This window comes from Balaenoptera acutorostrata, chromosome 18, assembly GCF_949987535.1.
Source record: "Balaenoptera acutorostrata chromosome 18, mBalAcu1.1, whole genome shotgun sequence".
In the NCBI taxonomy this organism is placed as follows: domain Eukaryota; kingdom Metazoa; phylum Chordata; class Mammalia; order Artiodactyla; family Balaenopteridae; genus Balaenoptera; species Balaenoptera acutorostrata.
The window spans coordinates 69180185-69198517 of NC_080081.1; the positions used below are offsets into that span (position 1 = coordinate 69180185).

The window sequence follows — 18333 nt, forward strand, 5'->3', positions numbered from 1 at the left end:
TGTATAAGGTTTATTCTTACGAAAATACAGTGTTTTGGAGGCAGAAAGAAACACAAAGATGAGCTCCCGAATAAACATAAATTTACGCTTAGGAGTTGTGTTTCAGTGGAACAGAATGTTATATACGTGTTAGGATATAACTTTATTCTATAAATATTCCTGGAATAAAAGTTAGTGGGAATGATTGGATGTTATTTCTGTTCCTTCTCTGTGTTTGCCTGTTTGCTTACTTCTTCTATTACTTTTGTGACCGAAGTTTCATTTCATCCTTCTATATGCAGTTGTACTTAACATGGTAGGTTCTGAAATTACAAGCATCTTCTAAGGACCTTCAACATCTCTTGGCAATTCTAGGCTATGTGAATATCAGAATTTAAGATAGACTCCTTATATTTTACCCAAAATGCATCTCCCTTGATCTTCAAATAGTATAGTTCATTCGAGTGAGCTCCTCATGTATTTTGATGTGTATCTTGATTAAGGTAACTTTTGCCTTGAACAGGAGCACATGATCCAGAACGAGGTGTCTATTTTAAGAAGAGTGAAGCATCCCAATATCGTTCTTCTGATCGAAGAGATGGATGTACCAACTGAGCTGTATCTTGTCATGGAATTAGTAAAGGTGTGTATTTTGAAAAAAGAGATAAACCTGTACAAGGCACCCCACTCTTCTGTATAATAGAACTCTCTCCTTTATTTCCTCCCACCAACATCCAGTCTCTTATTTCTGTGCATTGGCATAATGGTTAAGAGTATTAGCACTAGAATTATACTCAAAAGTTCAAGTCCCAGCCTTGACCTAAATAGCTCCTTGATCTTAGGCATACCTCTCTGTACCTCGGTTCTCTCCTATGTAAAATGAGAATAATAATCACTAGGAATAAAAATGGCTAGGAATGTTAATGTGAGGGTAAGAGGGATGTCTTTCACCAGCTTCTGTGACACAGAAAATATTAGATGCCAATACAGTTGTTGTTATTGTTGTAGTAGAAGTTGTTCACTTTTCCAGGAACTACATCCAGAAGTATCATTATTATAAGAACAAGCTTTAAACTTTCAGACACCACCATAATAGAAAAGTAGCACCATCTTAATAATAATGTGAATAGTCTACCACCTTTCGCTGAAGGTTACAATCTCATCCTGTCACATAAAATTAAGTTTTTATTCTACTCAATCATAGGATATGGGAATGGCCAAATGTTGATGATGGTTGAGTCTAGGTGAAAGGTAACCCCCTTGTTCCCTCTACTTCCATACTTGAAATTTTATTAATTATAAAAATTGAATGTTTCATTTTCATGAAGTCGTAGTTTTCTCAAGCCTTTTCTATTATGTTACTCTAACTGAAGGCATAAGTAATTTCTCCTTTAGTTGTAAAGTGATATAAATTAGTCACATCATTTTCTCCACCAGCAGTGTGCCAGGGAGCAGCGAGGGCTCCAGGAACCCTGTTTAGAATCGCTCACCTGAGCTGGTGGGGGGAATCAGCACCCTGGAATGTGGGGTTTCCTTTTGTAAAGATTTAAGACCAGGCAAGCATTTAATCAACTAATCTGTTACTATATAGAAGAATGTTCGTTCTAGGGCCTGTAAACTTTCATTATTCAGACTTTCTTTGCTTTACATCTGTTGGCCTTTTTTAACTTAGTGGGTATTTATGTTTATAGATGAAGCCTGTTCTTTTTCTACTTCAAGTTAAGATTTGTTTCTCTGAGGGTCAGGGCTTTTTTTGTTTGTAGTAACACAGGTTACTGTCATGTTTGAGAATAAGGGAGATAAAAATGCTAACCGTTTATTCCAACAAAGAAAGGTCAGTGTCATTTATTCAGAAGATTTTCATGTTGGCACTTTATGACCAAATATAGTTTGGTAGTTACCAACATTGTCCCTTAACAGCCTTTGTGAATTCTCTCTGGGTGACCAGGATAGCCTAACAAGGCCGGAGTGTGTCTGCACAGTCCAGCACTGGGACCCCTCAGTTGAGCCACTATGTTGTACCCTTACATTTAGTCTGACCGAGAACCACCGTGAGGCCAGGTCTGAAAGCATCCCGAGAAGTGAAGGCTAACCCCAGGCTTGACCTGAAAGTCTCCCACAACATCCCCCCTGAGGAATTCGCTTGGCCTGTGCTTGTCAAACCCTGAGAGGCCAGCAGGATGCCCAGGAGGGCCTGAAACTGTGGGATAAATGAGGTCTGTGCTCCAGAAAACAGTGAAGTGACAGTTCTTAAGAGTGAAATTCCATAATTAACAGCAATGGGACTTTGGACTTCTGGCTGCAGACGTAAACACGTGCACACTGCTTGTGTGTTCAGAGGAAGGGAGGCCTGTGGACGGGGTGGCCCTGGGGCCCGTTCCTGAGGGATCATCGGGAGTGAGAAAGACAAAGGGAGTAGAGGGGACACTCCGGGAAGCGGCTCTACTGAGGACGGGTGTGGAGTGAGGAGGGAGTTTGACCTGTTTGGGTGACCAGGGAAGACATACCCTACCTGGAGCATAAACGTAAGTGGTCTGGGTAGAGGCAGGAGATGAGGTTAAGCAAGTTGGAACGAAGGTTGGGGGCTGCGCAGGGAGAGCCGTGGGAAAGGAACGCTGATTTCATGACAAGAGAAGGAAACGTCGAGTGGGAAGGTGACAGTCTGTGCACACAGTGCTTTGGGTAAAGAGCCGGGGGATGGCCCGGAAGGCTGTGTCAGAGGCAGGCCTTAAAGGGAGGACTGGTAGATCTGTTGACTGATTTGCGGAGGGTGAAGAAGACATGAGACTACAGGCTGCCTGGAGCCTAGATAACCAGGGCGATGGCGGAGGCTTGGCAGGGTCACCCCATACAGCCCTACACAGGGTCCGGAGTGCTGTTCACGCGAACCACAGTGAAAACGCCACCTCCCGAGGTGGCATGGAAACAACTGCAAACCCGCACATAGCAGCCTTGCCTTTGCGAGAGACAGAATGTTGAGAGGGAAAGTGTCCATTTGGAAAAAAAAATGTATGTGCTTAGCTTGGGAACTGCTGCGGCTGAAGGGTCAGTGGGAGACACTCCCCCCCCACCAGCAGAGGTTATGCAGAGTCACCGAGGACCAGGTCAGGATTTGAAAATTGTCAGCCTACAAGTGCTCTCTTTTGCGTTTGCTGTTTAAAAAGAAAAATTAAATCTCTTAGCCCGTCAGGTAACAGATGAACACAGCCAGCCACTGGGCTCGGCTCTTTGGGACCTCGTGTTCAAGAGGGATGCACACATTGTCAGTAAATCAGACCCAACGTCGCTGAAAGCGTTTCAAATAAATGGATCTAAAATTGGAGCCTAAAATCTTTGTTTCACCAAATAACGATAAATTAGCCAGGAACAATGGAAACAAAAGTTCAGATGAATAATGGTACTAGAAAACTTTCTTTGAAATTTCTCCACCCTCCCCCCTCTTCTCTTTCATCTTTGGAGTGACAGTTTCTGGTCCTTTTCTCTGTTCTTACAAAGAAGCACATTATTGAAAAAGAAAACTACGCCCACTCCAAGAGACCTAAATCTAGAGAACGAAGAGAACTCTGTGTGTGTGTGTGTGTGTGTGTGTGTGTGTGCGCGCGCGCGCGTGTCTGTGTGTGGTGTTAATTTCACAAGGCAGCAGAACATTTTGTTAAGGGTGCAGTTTGCAGTGTTACCTGTTTCTCATTTTGGGAGATTTGCGATTATGAGTTTGATCTTCTGCTGGCAGTTGGCGTGAGGCAGGTAGCACATGCCACCAGGAGTCCCAGGTGTCACAAGGCCTCTGCCCTGGAGACCTGGCTCCGCTTCCCCTCCCTGGCTGGGAGTTGAAAGGCAGAGAATCCTCTCTCTCTCTTTCCTTTGAGCTCTGGAGGAAATGTCACTGGCTCTCACAGTGGGGAGAGACATCACTATAAGGTCTCCGGGCCTTTGAGAGAGAGGTGGCAGGAAAAGCCCTCGGAACCCAGAGACCCTGAACGCGTCCTTCACTCCCTTTATAGCGTGTCAGGCGCCTCTCCAGGCAGCCTCATCGAACCAGCTGTTAATGTGCTTCTCCTCCTGCTGTCCTCTCTCAGGGAGGAGACCTCTTCGATGCCATCACTTCCACTAACAAGTACACGGAGCGAGACGCCAGTGGGATGCTGTACAACCTGGCCAGTGCCATCAAATACCTGCACAGCGCCAACATTGTCCACCGTGACATCAAGCCAGAGAACCTGCTGGTAAGAGGGATTCCAACTCCAGGACGTCTTGCGTTCCAAGCATTCATGAGTGAATATGAACATTTCTCTCTTTTGTTCTTTTCCATTTTCTTAAAAAAAAAAAAAAATGACCGTAAAGGCTGGTTTCCAGCTGGCCTTCAGTAACTAGCTGGAAACTAGTCTGTTAAGTTGATCTGTCAGGGTTAGTGTACCGTTAGGAGCACGTAATTTATTAGCAAATAAAAACCCGAGGCAGGGGGACAGGAATAGAGCTCAAGAAGTCTAGGGCTATGGTTGAGACCGTGGGCCAGGCCAGGACAGTCATGAGGAGCATTTACACTTACATTATTTATCAACAGCACTTTTGTGTTAGAAATCTTCTACTTGGGGGGGGAAAAAAAAAATGGAAGCCTTTTCAGACTTTGTCTTAGTCTCCCAATTTACATCCTAATAATCTGATCTAAGAGCTAAGAGAATAAATCATTGTGAGTTTTCAAGACACCAGCCCCTCAGCATAAAAATAACCATGATGAAGACGGATTTAAAGATCAGAGACATTTTGTCCTCCCTTTAGGCCTGTTTGGTTTGCTTTTCATGAACTTCGTATCTCTGGGGAAACATTGAGAGTTCTCCACGCAAGCAAAGGAGGATGTTCTCCTAATCCCATTGTTAAGGGGACAGTATTGAAAGAATTCAGGAGACAGGGGCTGGGCATCGGGGAGCTATAACTAGTGAATGTGGGAGTATCATAAATTTTGTTGGCTGTTCAGGGTGGAATTTTAATGAAATATATTCAGTTTCTCACCCCCCACCCGAGACGCTAGTTCTTCTTTTACTTTCATTATCCAACCCCAAGAGTCATGTATTATATGACTGTTAGTTTGTCCATCTCTTCAGAAATCTGGGAAATGAGGATTCTCTTTCTAAAGCAGTGTTTCTCCAACGGTGGTGCAAAGACCCCCCTGCATCAGAATTACTCCCAGATGCCTGTTAAAAATGTCAGTTTCTGAGCTTGCCTGCAGCCCCACCGAATCAGAATCTGGTGACCGGTGACGGGGTGCAGATCTGCATTGCATCCAGCTCCCCACGTGATCTGAATGAACACTCAAGTTTAACAGCAGATGAACGACCCAACTCCCACTACCAATAAAGGCTGTTAAGATCTGCTGTCCTGGAGAACCACCTCTGTGCTCACCCCATGCTAAGGACTTTACACTCGGTATTTCATTTCATCCTCACAACAGCCATACGGGGTAAGGTCTATTACTGTCCCATTTCACAGGTGAGGAAACGGGGTGCCTAGAAGTTGAAAGACCCACTCAAGGTAATCACAGCTCTTAAGTGGAAGGGCCAAGGTCACAACCTATGTCCTACTCCAAAGCCCAAACTTTTAACCACTAGACTACATAAAGCTGTGAATTAGGGAGAGAGGTCTACTGTGTGCTTGCTCTGTGCCATGGACTGTTCTCCAGGGAACAGAGAGACATATGCCTTCACGGAGGGGCATTCAGGTGGGAAAAACAGGCATTCCAGAAATAAATACACACGCAATTAGTTAATTGCAATTAAGTTAGTAATCTTGTAGCTACTGGCTAATGAAGGCGGTTGAGGTCAAATGATGGAGTTCTGACTTAATTGCCCCTCAAATTCCACATCTCCACAGTAGCCTAAACATTCTCTTCTGCATAGTGCCTTGTCTGCACTCATTCTTCCCTGTGTCCTGACTTACGTAGGATTGTCTCATGGGAACGGACTTACAACTGAGCCTTTGTTTAAAAACTTCTCTAAGCTCCGAAAATTCAGTGATTGAAAATTAAAGTTTCATTTTCCTTTCCGCTTTTGCAGTTCAGTTTTGTGTACCCGTTGTTCAACCTGCTTTTCACCAGAGCACTGTTTCTATAAATGCCATAAATGGTTACATAGCAGTGTCCTTTTACTAAAATGACAATTCGCAGGATACTTTTTAAGTACTGTGCTCATTTGAACATATTTTACTTTAAATTACCCAAAAAGAAAAAAAGTTCTCTCCCTTTTCCCTTCCTTTTCTAATTTAAGAATGTGAAAAATGTATATATGCACATATATATATTTATATGTGTACACATATATATAGACAAACACAAACACACACACCATTGCAGTCATTCATAATGCAGGTTTAAAAAATATATATGAAAAAGTAAAGTAATTCTGCTTCTCCAGTATAGTAATTTCTTTCTATAGGAGAGTGGTAAGGATTGGTGAGGTTTGCAGGGATAAATCTACTATAGGATAAAATAGGTAGAAGAATAGAATAATTTTAACAAAATTAGAATGACATCACTAATTGCACTTGAGACTTCTATTAACGTCATATTCTGTTGACCTTTATGTGGAAATAAGAGAGAATTGTCATGGGAAGCACAAAATCACATACTCAGGATTTATAGTCAGATGGGCAAAAGTTCACAACCAAGGGCTTCACTCTTCCACTGTCTAGTCTTCTGACCTTGAACAAGATACTTAACTTCTTTGAGCCTCCTTTAAGGGGACTGTATGAAGATAAAGAGATACCATGGGACTATTAGTTCCCTTCTTTTTTATTCCCCTTTTATTTGTAATAAAAATTAAATTACCCCTAAAAATAAAACTGTTTAACAGTACAATGTTACGTTGTAACAATCATTTTTCATCTTTTTTGACATTGCTTTTAAAATGTTACGCTCTTCCCAGGCATGGATTTGCCATCTCGTGGCAGAATGTAGAGCTAGAGACTATTTTTGGGAAAATGCTATAATAAATTTAATGCAGAGAGTTTCAATCCATTTTCTAACTACCGGGAAACTGAAAGAAATAAAAAAGGCCTCACTGCACACTTTGCATTACTGTTTTATTAAGAGACCTCAGAAAACCCCTAAATTGTTAGACTGCTGATAAATTTTTGCTAATTAAGTGTTTAATGTTTGTTATAAGTAGCAAAGAGTTATTTATAAATGTAGACATTTCAGCTATAGATTTCATTTTATATAGCATCATTGCATATGCAGAACTTTTAGAATTTTTTATTTTTAAGTCTTATAGAACAATATACAAATATCGTAGCTTGGCCTTAAGGATCTATATTAATCATATGGATGATTTATTCAAGTCTTAAGTATTTGATCAAGTCAAAGCATTTTAATGAGAAACTTTGACTTACAGTGATGTTTCCAGCTACATTTTAGGCAAAAACTGGGAACTGACCCAATAGGAATAGCTCTTATAATGGTATTATTGCATTGTTACTAAGGGTTTTTTTTAAAAAAATAAGTTAATCATGCCAGTGATTTTACGTGATTCTTTCTGCTTTAATTGTCAGGCCTGGTGCTTAGTGATCGTATTGATGAGTGACAGGTGAATGAGAGGGTGGATTAGATAAGAGAGTGAGTGAATGGTGATACTTCACATAATGGAGGACAGACCCACCGTGACAAGCCCTAGTCGTTTCTCAATTCATCTATTACGTTGAGGACTTATGTTGGCCACAGACTAAAATTCTCTGAGTAGGGGAAGAGATTACAGTGCTTCCCCAGCTGCACTTATGCATGGAACCATTTTGTGTGTGTGTGTGTGTGGGTGAGAGTGCCATGATAGTTTATGACAAAAGGGAACCTTTTGCTTAAAAAAAAAAAAAAACAAACCCATAAATGGTCTGAGATCAACTGCTTTCAGTTTACATGAGTCACCACTAGATGGCAAGCTTGTACCCTCGGCAGCAAAAATCATCAGTGGCAGCCTGGTTTTTGCAGGGAGCTGGGAGGGTCTTTTTTAAAATGTATATGCAGATGCCTCCTTCTTAGGAAAATTAAAGTCTTTATGGCAAAAAATAACTTACATCACTAGTTTTTATTAGATTCCAGAAATAAACACAGTAATTTTCTTGAGATATAAAAATTTCTGTTTAAAAAACTTTTTGCTTCCAAACTCATTAATACTGTCTGGGAGAAAGCAGTTTCTCAGGGTTACTGCTTCTCTTGGTCAGAAATTTTCTTTTAGCAACTCTCTGTCGAGGTGTTCGTGCCTGTTCCTCGCTGCCCATCAAAATGGCATGTGCAGCTAATGACCCTCATTTTCATGAAATGGGTTGAATCTAGTAATAAATTATCTTGTTTTCCCCCAAGTGATGACCATAGGTTGGCTCCGGCTCTTCTTAGTTTCCACTTCAAGCCAACACTGAGCTCACCAGATCATGGATTTCCTTCTGTCTTAATCCCATGACCCTTAATCCCCAAATAAACCCATTTTGTGATAGGATCACTAACTACACTGGTAGATAAGGCCAGTGCCACAGATGGAGCGCTAGAGGTTGTAAACAAAAACACAGTTGAGTAGATTTGTAGTCAGTCCACTGCATGATGAACTTGAGCCACCAAGAGTGTTGATGAACGGGTTGGGGATCACCCTAAGGAGGGAGCTGTGGATCTCACAGGAGTCTGTCACTAGCCCCGCCCTAATCAGCATTGCCAGTGAGCCGAGATGAAGATGTATTCTATATATCAAATGACAGACTTGAGATCCAAAACTATCTTTGGCTCCATAAAGGCCCCAAATCAGTAAGATGAAATTTAACAAGAGATAAACATAAATCTCTATAGACTAAGTTGGTTTTGGTATAGTTGTTTTAAGGGCCATTGCAGAAAAACAGTGATGGGAAAACTTGGCCCAGTTTAAAGGCTATTCCCTGACCATAAGTTCACTGTGAGTCTTAGTGTAACACGACTGCCAAAAATACCAATGTGCCCTTAGACTCCTTTCACTGAAAGAGTGTCGCCATCAAGAGAGTCCCTGCCCTGCTTATACTACGTGACACCAGGTGGGAGGGACCCGAACACATCACGTCAGGGGCCTGGGTTCAGCCCAGAGAAGGGACGGTGAGAGTGGAACAGATTGGCCCTCATCGAAGGCTGCCAGATGTAAGACGGGAGAACGTTTTTGTGCTGTGTATGTGAGCACTAAACTCAAACTAAAGAGAAGACATTAATGACAGATTTGAGGTTGACATAAGGAAAAACTTTCTAACAATTACACCTGTTTGAAAAGTCAGTGGCTTTTATTCAGGTCACTTGTAGTCATTGAAAATGTCCAAGCAGAAACGGAATGATCGTTTTTCATAGGTGTTTAGAAAAAAATTCCTTCTCTCTGAATTTGGTTAAAAGTTGAGGGAAAATAGAAGAAAAAGAACATTTTCCCCAAACATGATTTAATAGACTAATATGCCAGTTACTGTACTAAGCATTCACTGAGGGCCCTTCTCCAAGGATCTGTGATTCCATCGGGGGAAGAAGACAGGAAGTAAAAGTGTAGTGTGTCCCCAGGATTGATCAGCATCTGTCTGCTCCACTAGCCATTTCTTCTGTCATTTAGGACTTGAGTAGTATCATTCACTTCATTTTTTTTTTTTAACATCTTTATTGGAGTATAATTGCTTTACAATGGTGTGTTCATTCACTTCATTTTAAAATGACATGGCCTTACTGGACTAGCAAAGATTAATAATAATGATATACTGGGTTGGCAAATTTATGAGGATACCAATCACCTCATACGAATCAGTGCAAGATTAACTTGATGGAACCTTTCTGAAAGGTAGTTTGGTAATATGTAACTAAAGCCTTAAATAATGTGCACCCTGTGACCAAGTAATTCTACTTCTAAAAATGTAACCTAAAGAAAAAATATCAGATATGTATACATACATAGGGATGGTCATCTCAGTGTTTTTTGGTATCGAAAGAAAAAAATATATATTTAGAAACAACTCACGTCAGGGCACTGATATTTTAAATAATGACATGATATGGAGGCAGGCGGACATCCTGGTTAGAATCATGGACTTGGACATGCCCGAGCTTAAGTTCTGGCTCTGCCACTTATTAGCTGTGTAACATTTGTCAAGTTACGTAACATCTCTGATCCTCAATTTTTTTATCTGCAAAATAGCAGTAATATTACTTAACTGTATTGTTGTGAAGATCAAATGGGATATTGAGCATGAAGTCCTCAACAGGAGGCCTGGCAGGGGCTCAGTAAACGGCAGTGGTAGTGGTTTGGGGGATTATTAGTATTATGGTGCATCCATACAATGGAATATCCAGCAGCCACTGAAAATCATGATGTAAATATATGCTTATTCACTTGGGCAAACGTTCAGGATATATTGTCCAGTGAAAAAAGAAAAACAGGAAAGAGAGAGAAAGAAAGCTCTTGGAAGTTTATACCCCAAAGGTTAACAATGGTTATTTTTAGGTGTCAAGATTATGGGTGAGTTTAATTCCTTTCTTTCTGTAATTATCTGTCTTTTCTAATTTTCCTACAGTGACATATTGGATATTACTTGTGTGACAAAAATGTAACAGTTTTTAAGAATTGCAGTGACATTGAGTTCCCACAATTTTAACAAAATCCTGGGATGTACAATTACTACAGAATCCAGAATGTGCGTGTTTTGTGCATCTCACTGCAGCTGCATAGAACTCCTTTCTAGATAGTTTCAAGACTGTTTTAAAGGAGGGATGAGAATCAGGTTTCCGGGAGTTTCTATTCACTTCTCCATCTTCCCAGATATCTCTAGGGTAACACTTTGAAAAGCTATTTTATTTTTTCTTCTAATGTTGTTGCCCCTCTTCTGACTTCTGTACAGCTTTTATTATTTTTATTATTTCATTTAATTTTTTGTTTCATAAAGGTTTTACATGTGGGTATAAAATGAATTTGGTTCTTTTTTTTTTTTTTTTTTTTTGAATTTGGTTCTTTTAAGAGTTAATTTTTTTTCCAGGAGGTTTAATTCAAAGTATGGAGACTATAAAGTGCATTTTGCAAAATAATTCCCTGCATAAATGTTGTTACACTTCACTTCTTAAAGATTAAAGGTTAAATTTAATCCACTGGTTTTAGGAAACATCATAAAGGCCAAACACCTTGGCTAGAAGGAAATCAATGTCTTTTTTTAAAAGATACCATATTTGTTAAAAAGTAAATTCACTTTTTTTTCATGGCTTTGTCAATTTCATGCCAGTTTTGTTAAATTCTATTTGGTGAAATAATTTTTAGTACCTCCTGAGATCCTCTGTGAAAACTATTTCAGTGGTTACTAACGATTCATTAGCCAGCATTTCAACAGGGTTTTCCTTGAATTCATACTATCATTGAGAATTGTGTTTGTTCCAACACATCTGTTATATTAGTCAGCTCTTAGTTCTCTATTATGGGAATCTCAGAAACCATTTGACTGGGTTCACGTTATCTGTGAATTTTCACATTATTTTATGGCCACCGGCTGCATTTTATGACTATATTAAATCTTTTATTTTTTCAAATAACTTTTTCAGATGGTCTCAGTTTCTCATCCAAGGGAAATCAGGCATATGCCCAAACATCTACTGTTCAGCAAGTTACAGCCACTACGAAACCCCAAATAAACGAAAAAGAAACAAAAATAAAACTCTTCTTTAAAAAAGAAAATTCCTGTGTGAAATACCAGTGTGCCAAAAACCTATGTACCTGACCTTTCACTAAATCTATTCTTGGTAGGACATGCCTTCAGCTTTTAATTGGAACCTTTTTCATAATTGTTGCCATTTAACACATTTAGTCTGTCAAATCATGGGATGTCTTTATAGCCATATAATAAACCCTAGAGAACAACTTTTCTGACTGTAGCCATCTGCAGTGATCACAAGAGTAGCTTACAAAATACTGACAGTCTTTATGGTAATAGGATACATATGGCAGCCCACAATTACGTGTAGCTGCATTCAATTAGTGTTGTACAATTACCCAGTTTTATTGCTTAGTTAAAACAGTGAAAGCACTACATACTGGGTAATTTGCACTAATCCCCGTCTCTTTAATAGCCCCTCGTTGTTTAAAACGTGGGGGGAGCATCTACAGTATTTAAAGGGTGTGGGATGAACATAAAATTATATCTCGTGTTGTGAATACGCTTTGACTGGCAATTAACGTACCCCACCTCACGTGTGGCGCATGTGTTATGGAGGCTTTAAAATACAGTCACAGCAGAAAAGTTCTTCTTACACCAGAACCCCACTTGCCGGGTCGGCCTGTCCAAGCTTATACTTGCAGCCTGTTAAGGTTCTTTCTGAAAGAAGGTCAGGATGAGGAGACAAGCTAAGGAAGTCGATTCAGAGAGTGGGAGAAGGCAAAGGACTCTGTGTTTTGGATGTGAATGTGTTAGAAGCTTTTCCGACTCCTAACGTTTAATTAAAAACTTAGTTCAAAGTGAATTTATAGCTGCCATTTGGGAAAATACTTTCTGGAGACGGTTTTGTGAGTATGTGTGTGTGCGTTCACGTGCACGTTTGAAACACATATATTCAGCAATCTGTGATTTTTAACAAAGTTTTAATTACATTTTTAAATGGCCTCAATCCTGCCCCTCTGTAAATGGCTTGGGAAGAAATAAGAGTGAGCGCACTTGAGGCGGCAGCAGGCACTCTGGGGAGTCCAGTTGTGAGGTGGGCCCATGGCAGCACTTAGGAAAGGCGCTCTCCCAGGGGAGGAGAGGAAACGCTACAATATATTCTTCTGTATCCTTCTCCCCAAGTGTTGACAGAGAAAAACCCAAAGCAACCTTGTTTCCTGCCCTGCCTGACGGTAAGTAAGTTAAACAGAATTCCAAATGAGGGGCCTGGGCATTTATTCACCTGCAAAAACATTTTGCTGAAGCATTTCAAATGTACTTGGGTCTAGAAATGTTTTCAATTATGTGGATTAGGCCTTTGTCTCTTAGCTCTTAACTGTCTCTCATAAGCATCACTTTAACCTCTTTATATGTTCATGAAAATTCTACTCTATGGTTTTCAAAGCAAAAAAAAAAGGGATATGTAGAAGTGATTAAAGAGAGATGAAAAGAACATTAAAATGATAGATTCTACATATTTCATTTAAATGATGCTGGTTTATTTTAAGAGAATTACTACTGTTAAATAATCTTCATTTTCTTTACTTTAGGTAAGTTTTTAGTGCTTTTTTTCTTAGTTATTGAAACTTTGAACTTTATTGCTCAGCTATATTAAATATAACTGGCATATGGCTATATGTAAGATGGAATTCCTATTAAAATGTAGATGCTTAAAAAGAAGGCCTTTGGTACATGGAGGAGAATTACGTGGTCATATTCTGAACTAAAATGTGACTTATGACTGCATCTGCCAATATGTGCTTTTATCCAACTTTGGAATAGAGTTGGGTGATTATGGATAGTATGTTTAGAAAAAAAGCCACAGAATCTCTATATAAATGGAGCTGTGTAATTTGAAATCTGCACCACCTCACAAAACATGCACCATGAACGTTTGGACCTAACAGAACATCAAAGCAAGAGGTTGTTCTGCATTTTAGAAAGGTTATTGGTAACAAAATGGAATTAGGGAAGTAAACAATTCTGCTCTGTCTGGGAAGTAAACTAGATGATCTACTAGGTATTTCCAGCTCAGATTTCTTTTCATGAAAAACATTTGCTTGTCTTTTGAATGACCTGAATGGCTGACATGCTAAGACTACAATTTAGGGATTTCTTTTGCCTGAGAGCATTTAGACTGGGGAGGATATTGTGTTTTGTAGCTCTGAGGCCTCAAAGTCCATGACTCGAACTTGTTTATGCTGACCAGGGCTGGATGGCTGCTTTATTAAACTGGGGAGGACAGTGTCCATCTCAGAGGACAACTGGGCAAAGCCACATCTGGGGGGGACATACAGCTGTCCTTGCCCTAACAACCCAGGTGCAGGTGGCCCTGAAAGCCTCTGGATACCTGCCCGAGGGCAGCCCAGACTTGATCGTGGTTGAGCCCTCAGGGAGAGGACTCCATGTTCTGAATGTGGAGAAAATGTAAACAAATATTTTCTGCCCAGAAATGACACAAGTCTCTCCAGAGAAGAGGATCTGACTGCCTTTTTTCTGCCAAAACAGTTAGATCCAAATGATCATTGCTGATACTGCAGCTTAGCTGGCCAAACATCTGCACTCGATGCTGCAGTGAACTGAAAAGTGAAATCTGCTTTTTCCAAAGGAAGGCAGACATGGTGTGTGAACGGTAGCGGTGCTCCTAATGTGTGGAGATGTGCCTTGCTGTGCGTGAGGTTCAAACTGCTGTAGCAAGTACAGATGATCATAGCGCGAGAACAGGAGAAAATGCAGGCCTCGACTGGCTGGATGGATTATTTTGACGTACGTGGAAAACTTCGCCATTTCCTTGAGGCATCTCCTGGCGACTGCCTTTTACTGTGGCTCTCTTTTCTGTATCTGTTGATTCCAGTGGAGGGCTCTGAATTAGAATTCTGAATGCCCTTTGATCTTTTCTTTGAAATAATAGACGTTGTTTGGCATACGTTTTAGAACAGATCCATTTGGTTTGATCGTGGGCTAGAATTAAAGCAGTTTAAATACTTGCCTATGGTCACATGCATCCTTTTCTTGATTTGTTGGGTGAAAGACTAGAGATTTTTACTGCCTTAATAAGGAAACCTGGACAGAATGCTGACTCTGCACCTGATAAATCTTCCCAAATTGCCACAGGTGAAATGAAATGTTAATATCCCTTTCAATTATTAATAAAAAAATGTAAATAGATCTTGTTGGAAAAGTGGGGCACTGAAAAGAAGGTATTTTAATAGACGTGTGGATTTTTTGTTCAATTTACTAAAGAGTTGCATTTTTAAAGCTTCTGATACATTAAAATGAAGAGGTCATTATTTTCATAAATTGGAGATTTTACACTAGAAACTTGCTGTATTTCATTGTATTCTGCAAATCAATTTGAATTGTAGCAAACATTGAACACAGATAAGCAAAAGGAAGAAAAATCTCCTATAATCTTACTACCCAGAGACAGACACACCAATATAATGTTCTTCCAGACATTTTTCTTTGTACATATTTTTTTCTTTAATAGACATTTTATGCAAACCAGTCTGAAGTCTGTCCTCACTTCCCAAACTTGATTCATTTCAATAAATGTAAACCCACATCACCATTGTAATGGTCATGTAGCCTCCCATTGTATGAACATACCATAATTTATTTAACAAATTTCCATTTGCGGGTTCTTCACCATGTTTTCAATTCTGCAGTAATATGAAGATGTTCTTGTATGTATATCCTTGCATAATTGCCTGATTTTTTATTTTATAATAAATACAGGTAAAAAATTAATATACCAAAACCTCAGTTAAATAGAGTCAGGAGACCAGAAGCGGCGTTCTCACTCCCTGTGATCATAGCAGAGCCCAACAGGAGGAAGAAAGACTCCTCTTCTTTCCTGGCAAGGACTCAACCCATGAAAAGCCATGGACTCCTTGTTTTCTACAACCCTCCCAACTTCCTTTTCCTCTTTGTAAATGCATCTCCCTCCCTTGCCATGTGGGGACTTGGACATGACTTGCCATGGGTGCAGACCCCGAATTGCAATTCTGTGCTGATCCTGAATAGACCCATCTCTGCTGGAGAAACATCTGGCAGTCTGTTTGTTTTAGATCAACATATATTAAATTTAAACCACAGTGTCCTTCATTTCTTCAGGAAAGAACTTTTGAGCTCTTGGTTTTAAGGCAATTTCACCTTTTACTTTTACTTTAGGTGTACGAACACCAAGACGGCAGCAAATCGCTGAAGCTGGGAGACTTTGGACTGGCCACCATTGTAGACGGCCCCCTGTACACCGTGTGTGGTACCCCGACATATGTGGCCCCTGAAATCATTGCAGAGACCGGGTAAACACTTCTTGTGTATTTACTGCAGTACTGTGCTTGCAAAATAGCTAATTGGCTTCAAGGATAGAAGAAATAGGAGTGTTCTGTCCCATCCAGACAGAACTAGTTATCAGATATTTTTCACTTTTTTTTTTTTTTTTTTGACTTGAAAGTGGGAGCCATTTTCCCTGTTTTCCCCATCAAGTTGCCAGTTACTACAATCTTGTTTAAGGTTTCCTTTTGGCCTTTGTTAAAGGTAGAATGGCAGTTATTAACCCCTGAGTAAAAAATGTTTGGACTAACAGAGAAACATACAGTGATGGTAATTAACTAGCTATTGGAGAAAAAAGAAACAGACATCGCTGTGTGCAGTGAGTACAGTCTACTGCGGTTACTTCTCTCAGCCGTCCTTATTCTCCAGTTCCGGTCCCATTTTGGTCCTCTTGGCAGTCCACTGATTATCTGTGGAGTGCAGATACCCTCAGGCATCTGAGGGCCACCGGGAATTGGCTGGTTTCTGAGTGCAGCCGACGCAGATGAATGAAAATCTCTAGAATGGGGGGAGATTGTGGGGTGGCCTAATGCTTACTAAGGACCTACTACTATATGCCAGGCTCCTTTACTTAATTCTTACTCTTCCAGTAGATGATATGATACCCATTTTGCATCTGAATAAACTCAGTCTCTGATGATTGACTTATAAGCTCATGACTAGATAGTAGCTGAGTCAGCATTTGAACTCAGGTCTAGGTGAGTAAAAGGCTCTTTCAGTAAAGAGCCCCATTTCTTGCCAAGGATCATCAGCAGGGTTCTGAAGCACTGTCCTTAAACAGAAGGTTGGGGGAAGGGTGGGCCAGCAAGGAGAGACAGCCTGACTGTTTCTTCCCATTAGTGGCACCAACCCAAACCTAACAATCTAGGTAGTATCTTCCACTGTGACAGGTGGAGATAGTTTTTCTGCTTGTACCATAGACCAGAAAGGCAGAAATACAGAACAGATGAGAGGAGAAATCCCCAGAGTGGGATGAGAGGTAATGAGCACTTTTTTATTCATCAAATTTGAGTCAATTGCGAGCCCACAATCTATGGCCATGCCTGACCTCCCTCGAGGCAGTGCTGTTATCTCTGGTGGGTGCTCTGATGGCCTGCTGCGAAGGAGTGGTGTGGGGTAGAAGGAGGATTTGGTTCGGCTCTTGAAAACCTTGGCTGGAACTCAGCTGTGCCACTAATTGTGAGATCTTGAGCAAAATTATTTACCCTCTGAACCTTGGGCTTCTCTTCTTTAAAATAGGCAGTAATATTTATCCTGGACAAATTACAGAGTTGTCGGGAAAACAAAATCAGATAATGTATGTCAGTGCTTTATAAATTGGAAAATGTCTTATGTGTAATTATTATTTCTAAAATTCAGGTGTGAAATAGTCTCAGGGGTCCATCTCTATCTGAAAATTGATATGACTATAATAAACATTTTTGCTGAAACCCTTCACTTACTGATATTTAGGTAGGAAGGTAGGCATTTTTATTTTTAGTCATGTGCCTTAGATAGTCTTTTTTTTTTTTTTTAATTCTTTTCTTGAATTCTGTTAAGCCAGTGGGTTGTAGTTTAGTGTTTGTTGTGGGTTTTTAAAATTTTTGTTTGGTTTGGGTTTTGGTTTATGATAGAAGAGTCATTTATTTTACCACGCCCCATAATTTGTCCTGACCTGACTTTGCTAACTCTGACATCACTTACTTCTTCAGATATGGCCTCAAGGTGGACATCTGGGCAGCTGGTGTGATCACTTACATCCTGCTCTGTGGATTCCCTCCATTCCGTGGGTATGGGCAGCGATCTTTTATTCAGCACCAACAAAGCATTTCTCCCTTCTCTGAATGATCCATTCGGCCTCCCCGCACAAAGGAGCCTACAGCTGGAAAAGAACATAAGAACTTGTTATTTTTTCCATGTCGTGCACGCTAATTTACATGCCTTCCATAAATCTTCCTCATATAATTTAAAAACTCATTCTTTCTTAATTTGCCAAAACAGTTCCATACTGACATTTTGAATTGCTTAAAAACACACATTTTACACATTTGCGGGGAAAGGAGGGGCTTCAGTGCATAAGAATAAAAAGATGCACCCTGAGCTGGTGTTTTCCTGCTGTTTATTCCTCGTTGTTGTCCTTCATCTAAACAGAAGCGGGGATGACCAGGAGGTGCTTTTTGATCAGATTTTGATGGGGCAAGTGGACTTCCCTTCTCCATACTGGGATAACGTTTCTGATTCTGCAAAGGTAGGTTTCCAGTGCCTTCCTCTTCCTTATAGCCTGTGTCTCAATGGAATTATTGATTCTGAATCAAAGAAACAAATGATATCGTAAATATGATTTCTGTATGCATTTTAGTCGTAATTACTAACTTTCCCAAGAGCTCACGTTCAAAA

The 18333-nt window shown here is 40.2% G+C and overlaps 1 protein-coding gene across 6 annotated transcripts in view; it reads left to right on the top strand.

The window, feature by feature from the left end:
* The window catches only part of DCLK1 (doublecortin like kinase 1), a 331791-nt gene that overhangs the window by 279285 nt on the left and 34173 nt on the right, over window positions 1-18333 (top strand). For 4 of the 6 annotated variants that reach the window (XM_057533165.1, XM_057533163.1, XM_057533169.1 and 1 more), the window contains exons 10-14: window positions 503-622; window positions 4056-4202; window positions 15793-15926; window positions 17649-17726; window positions 18088-18184. In XM_057533165.1, coding sequence (XP_057389148.1) covers window positions 503-622; window positions 4056-4202; window positions 15793-15926; window positions 17649-17726; window positions 18088-18184 — 576 coding nt within the window. Of the gene's footprint in view, window positions 1-502; window positions 623-4055; window positions 4203-15792; window positions 15927-17648; window positions 17727-18087; window positions 18185-18333 lie in introns of those variants that run through there. The other 2 variants (XR_009005950.1, XR_009005951.1) reach the window with 1 other exon arrangement.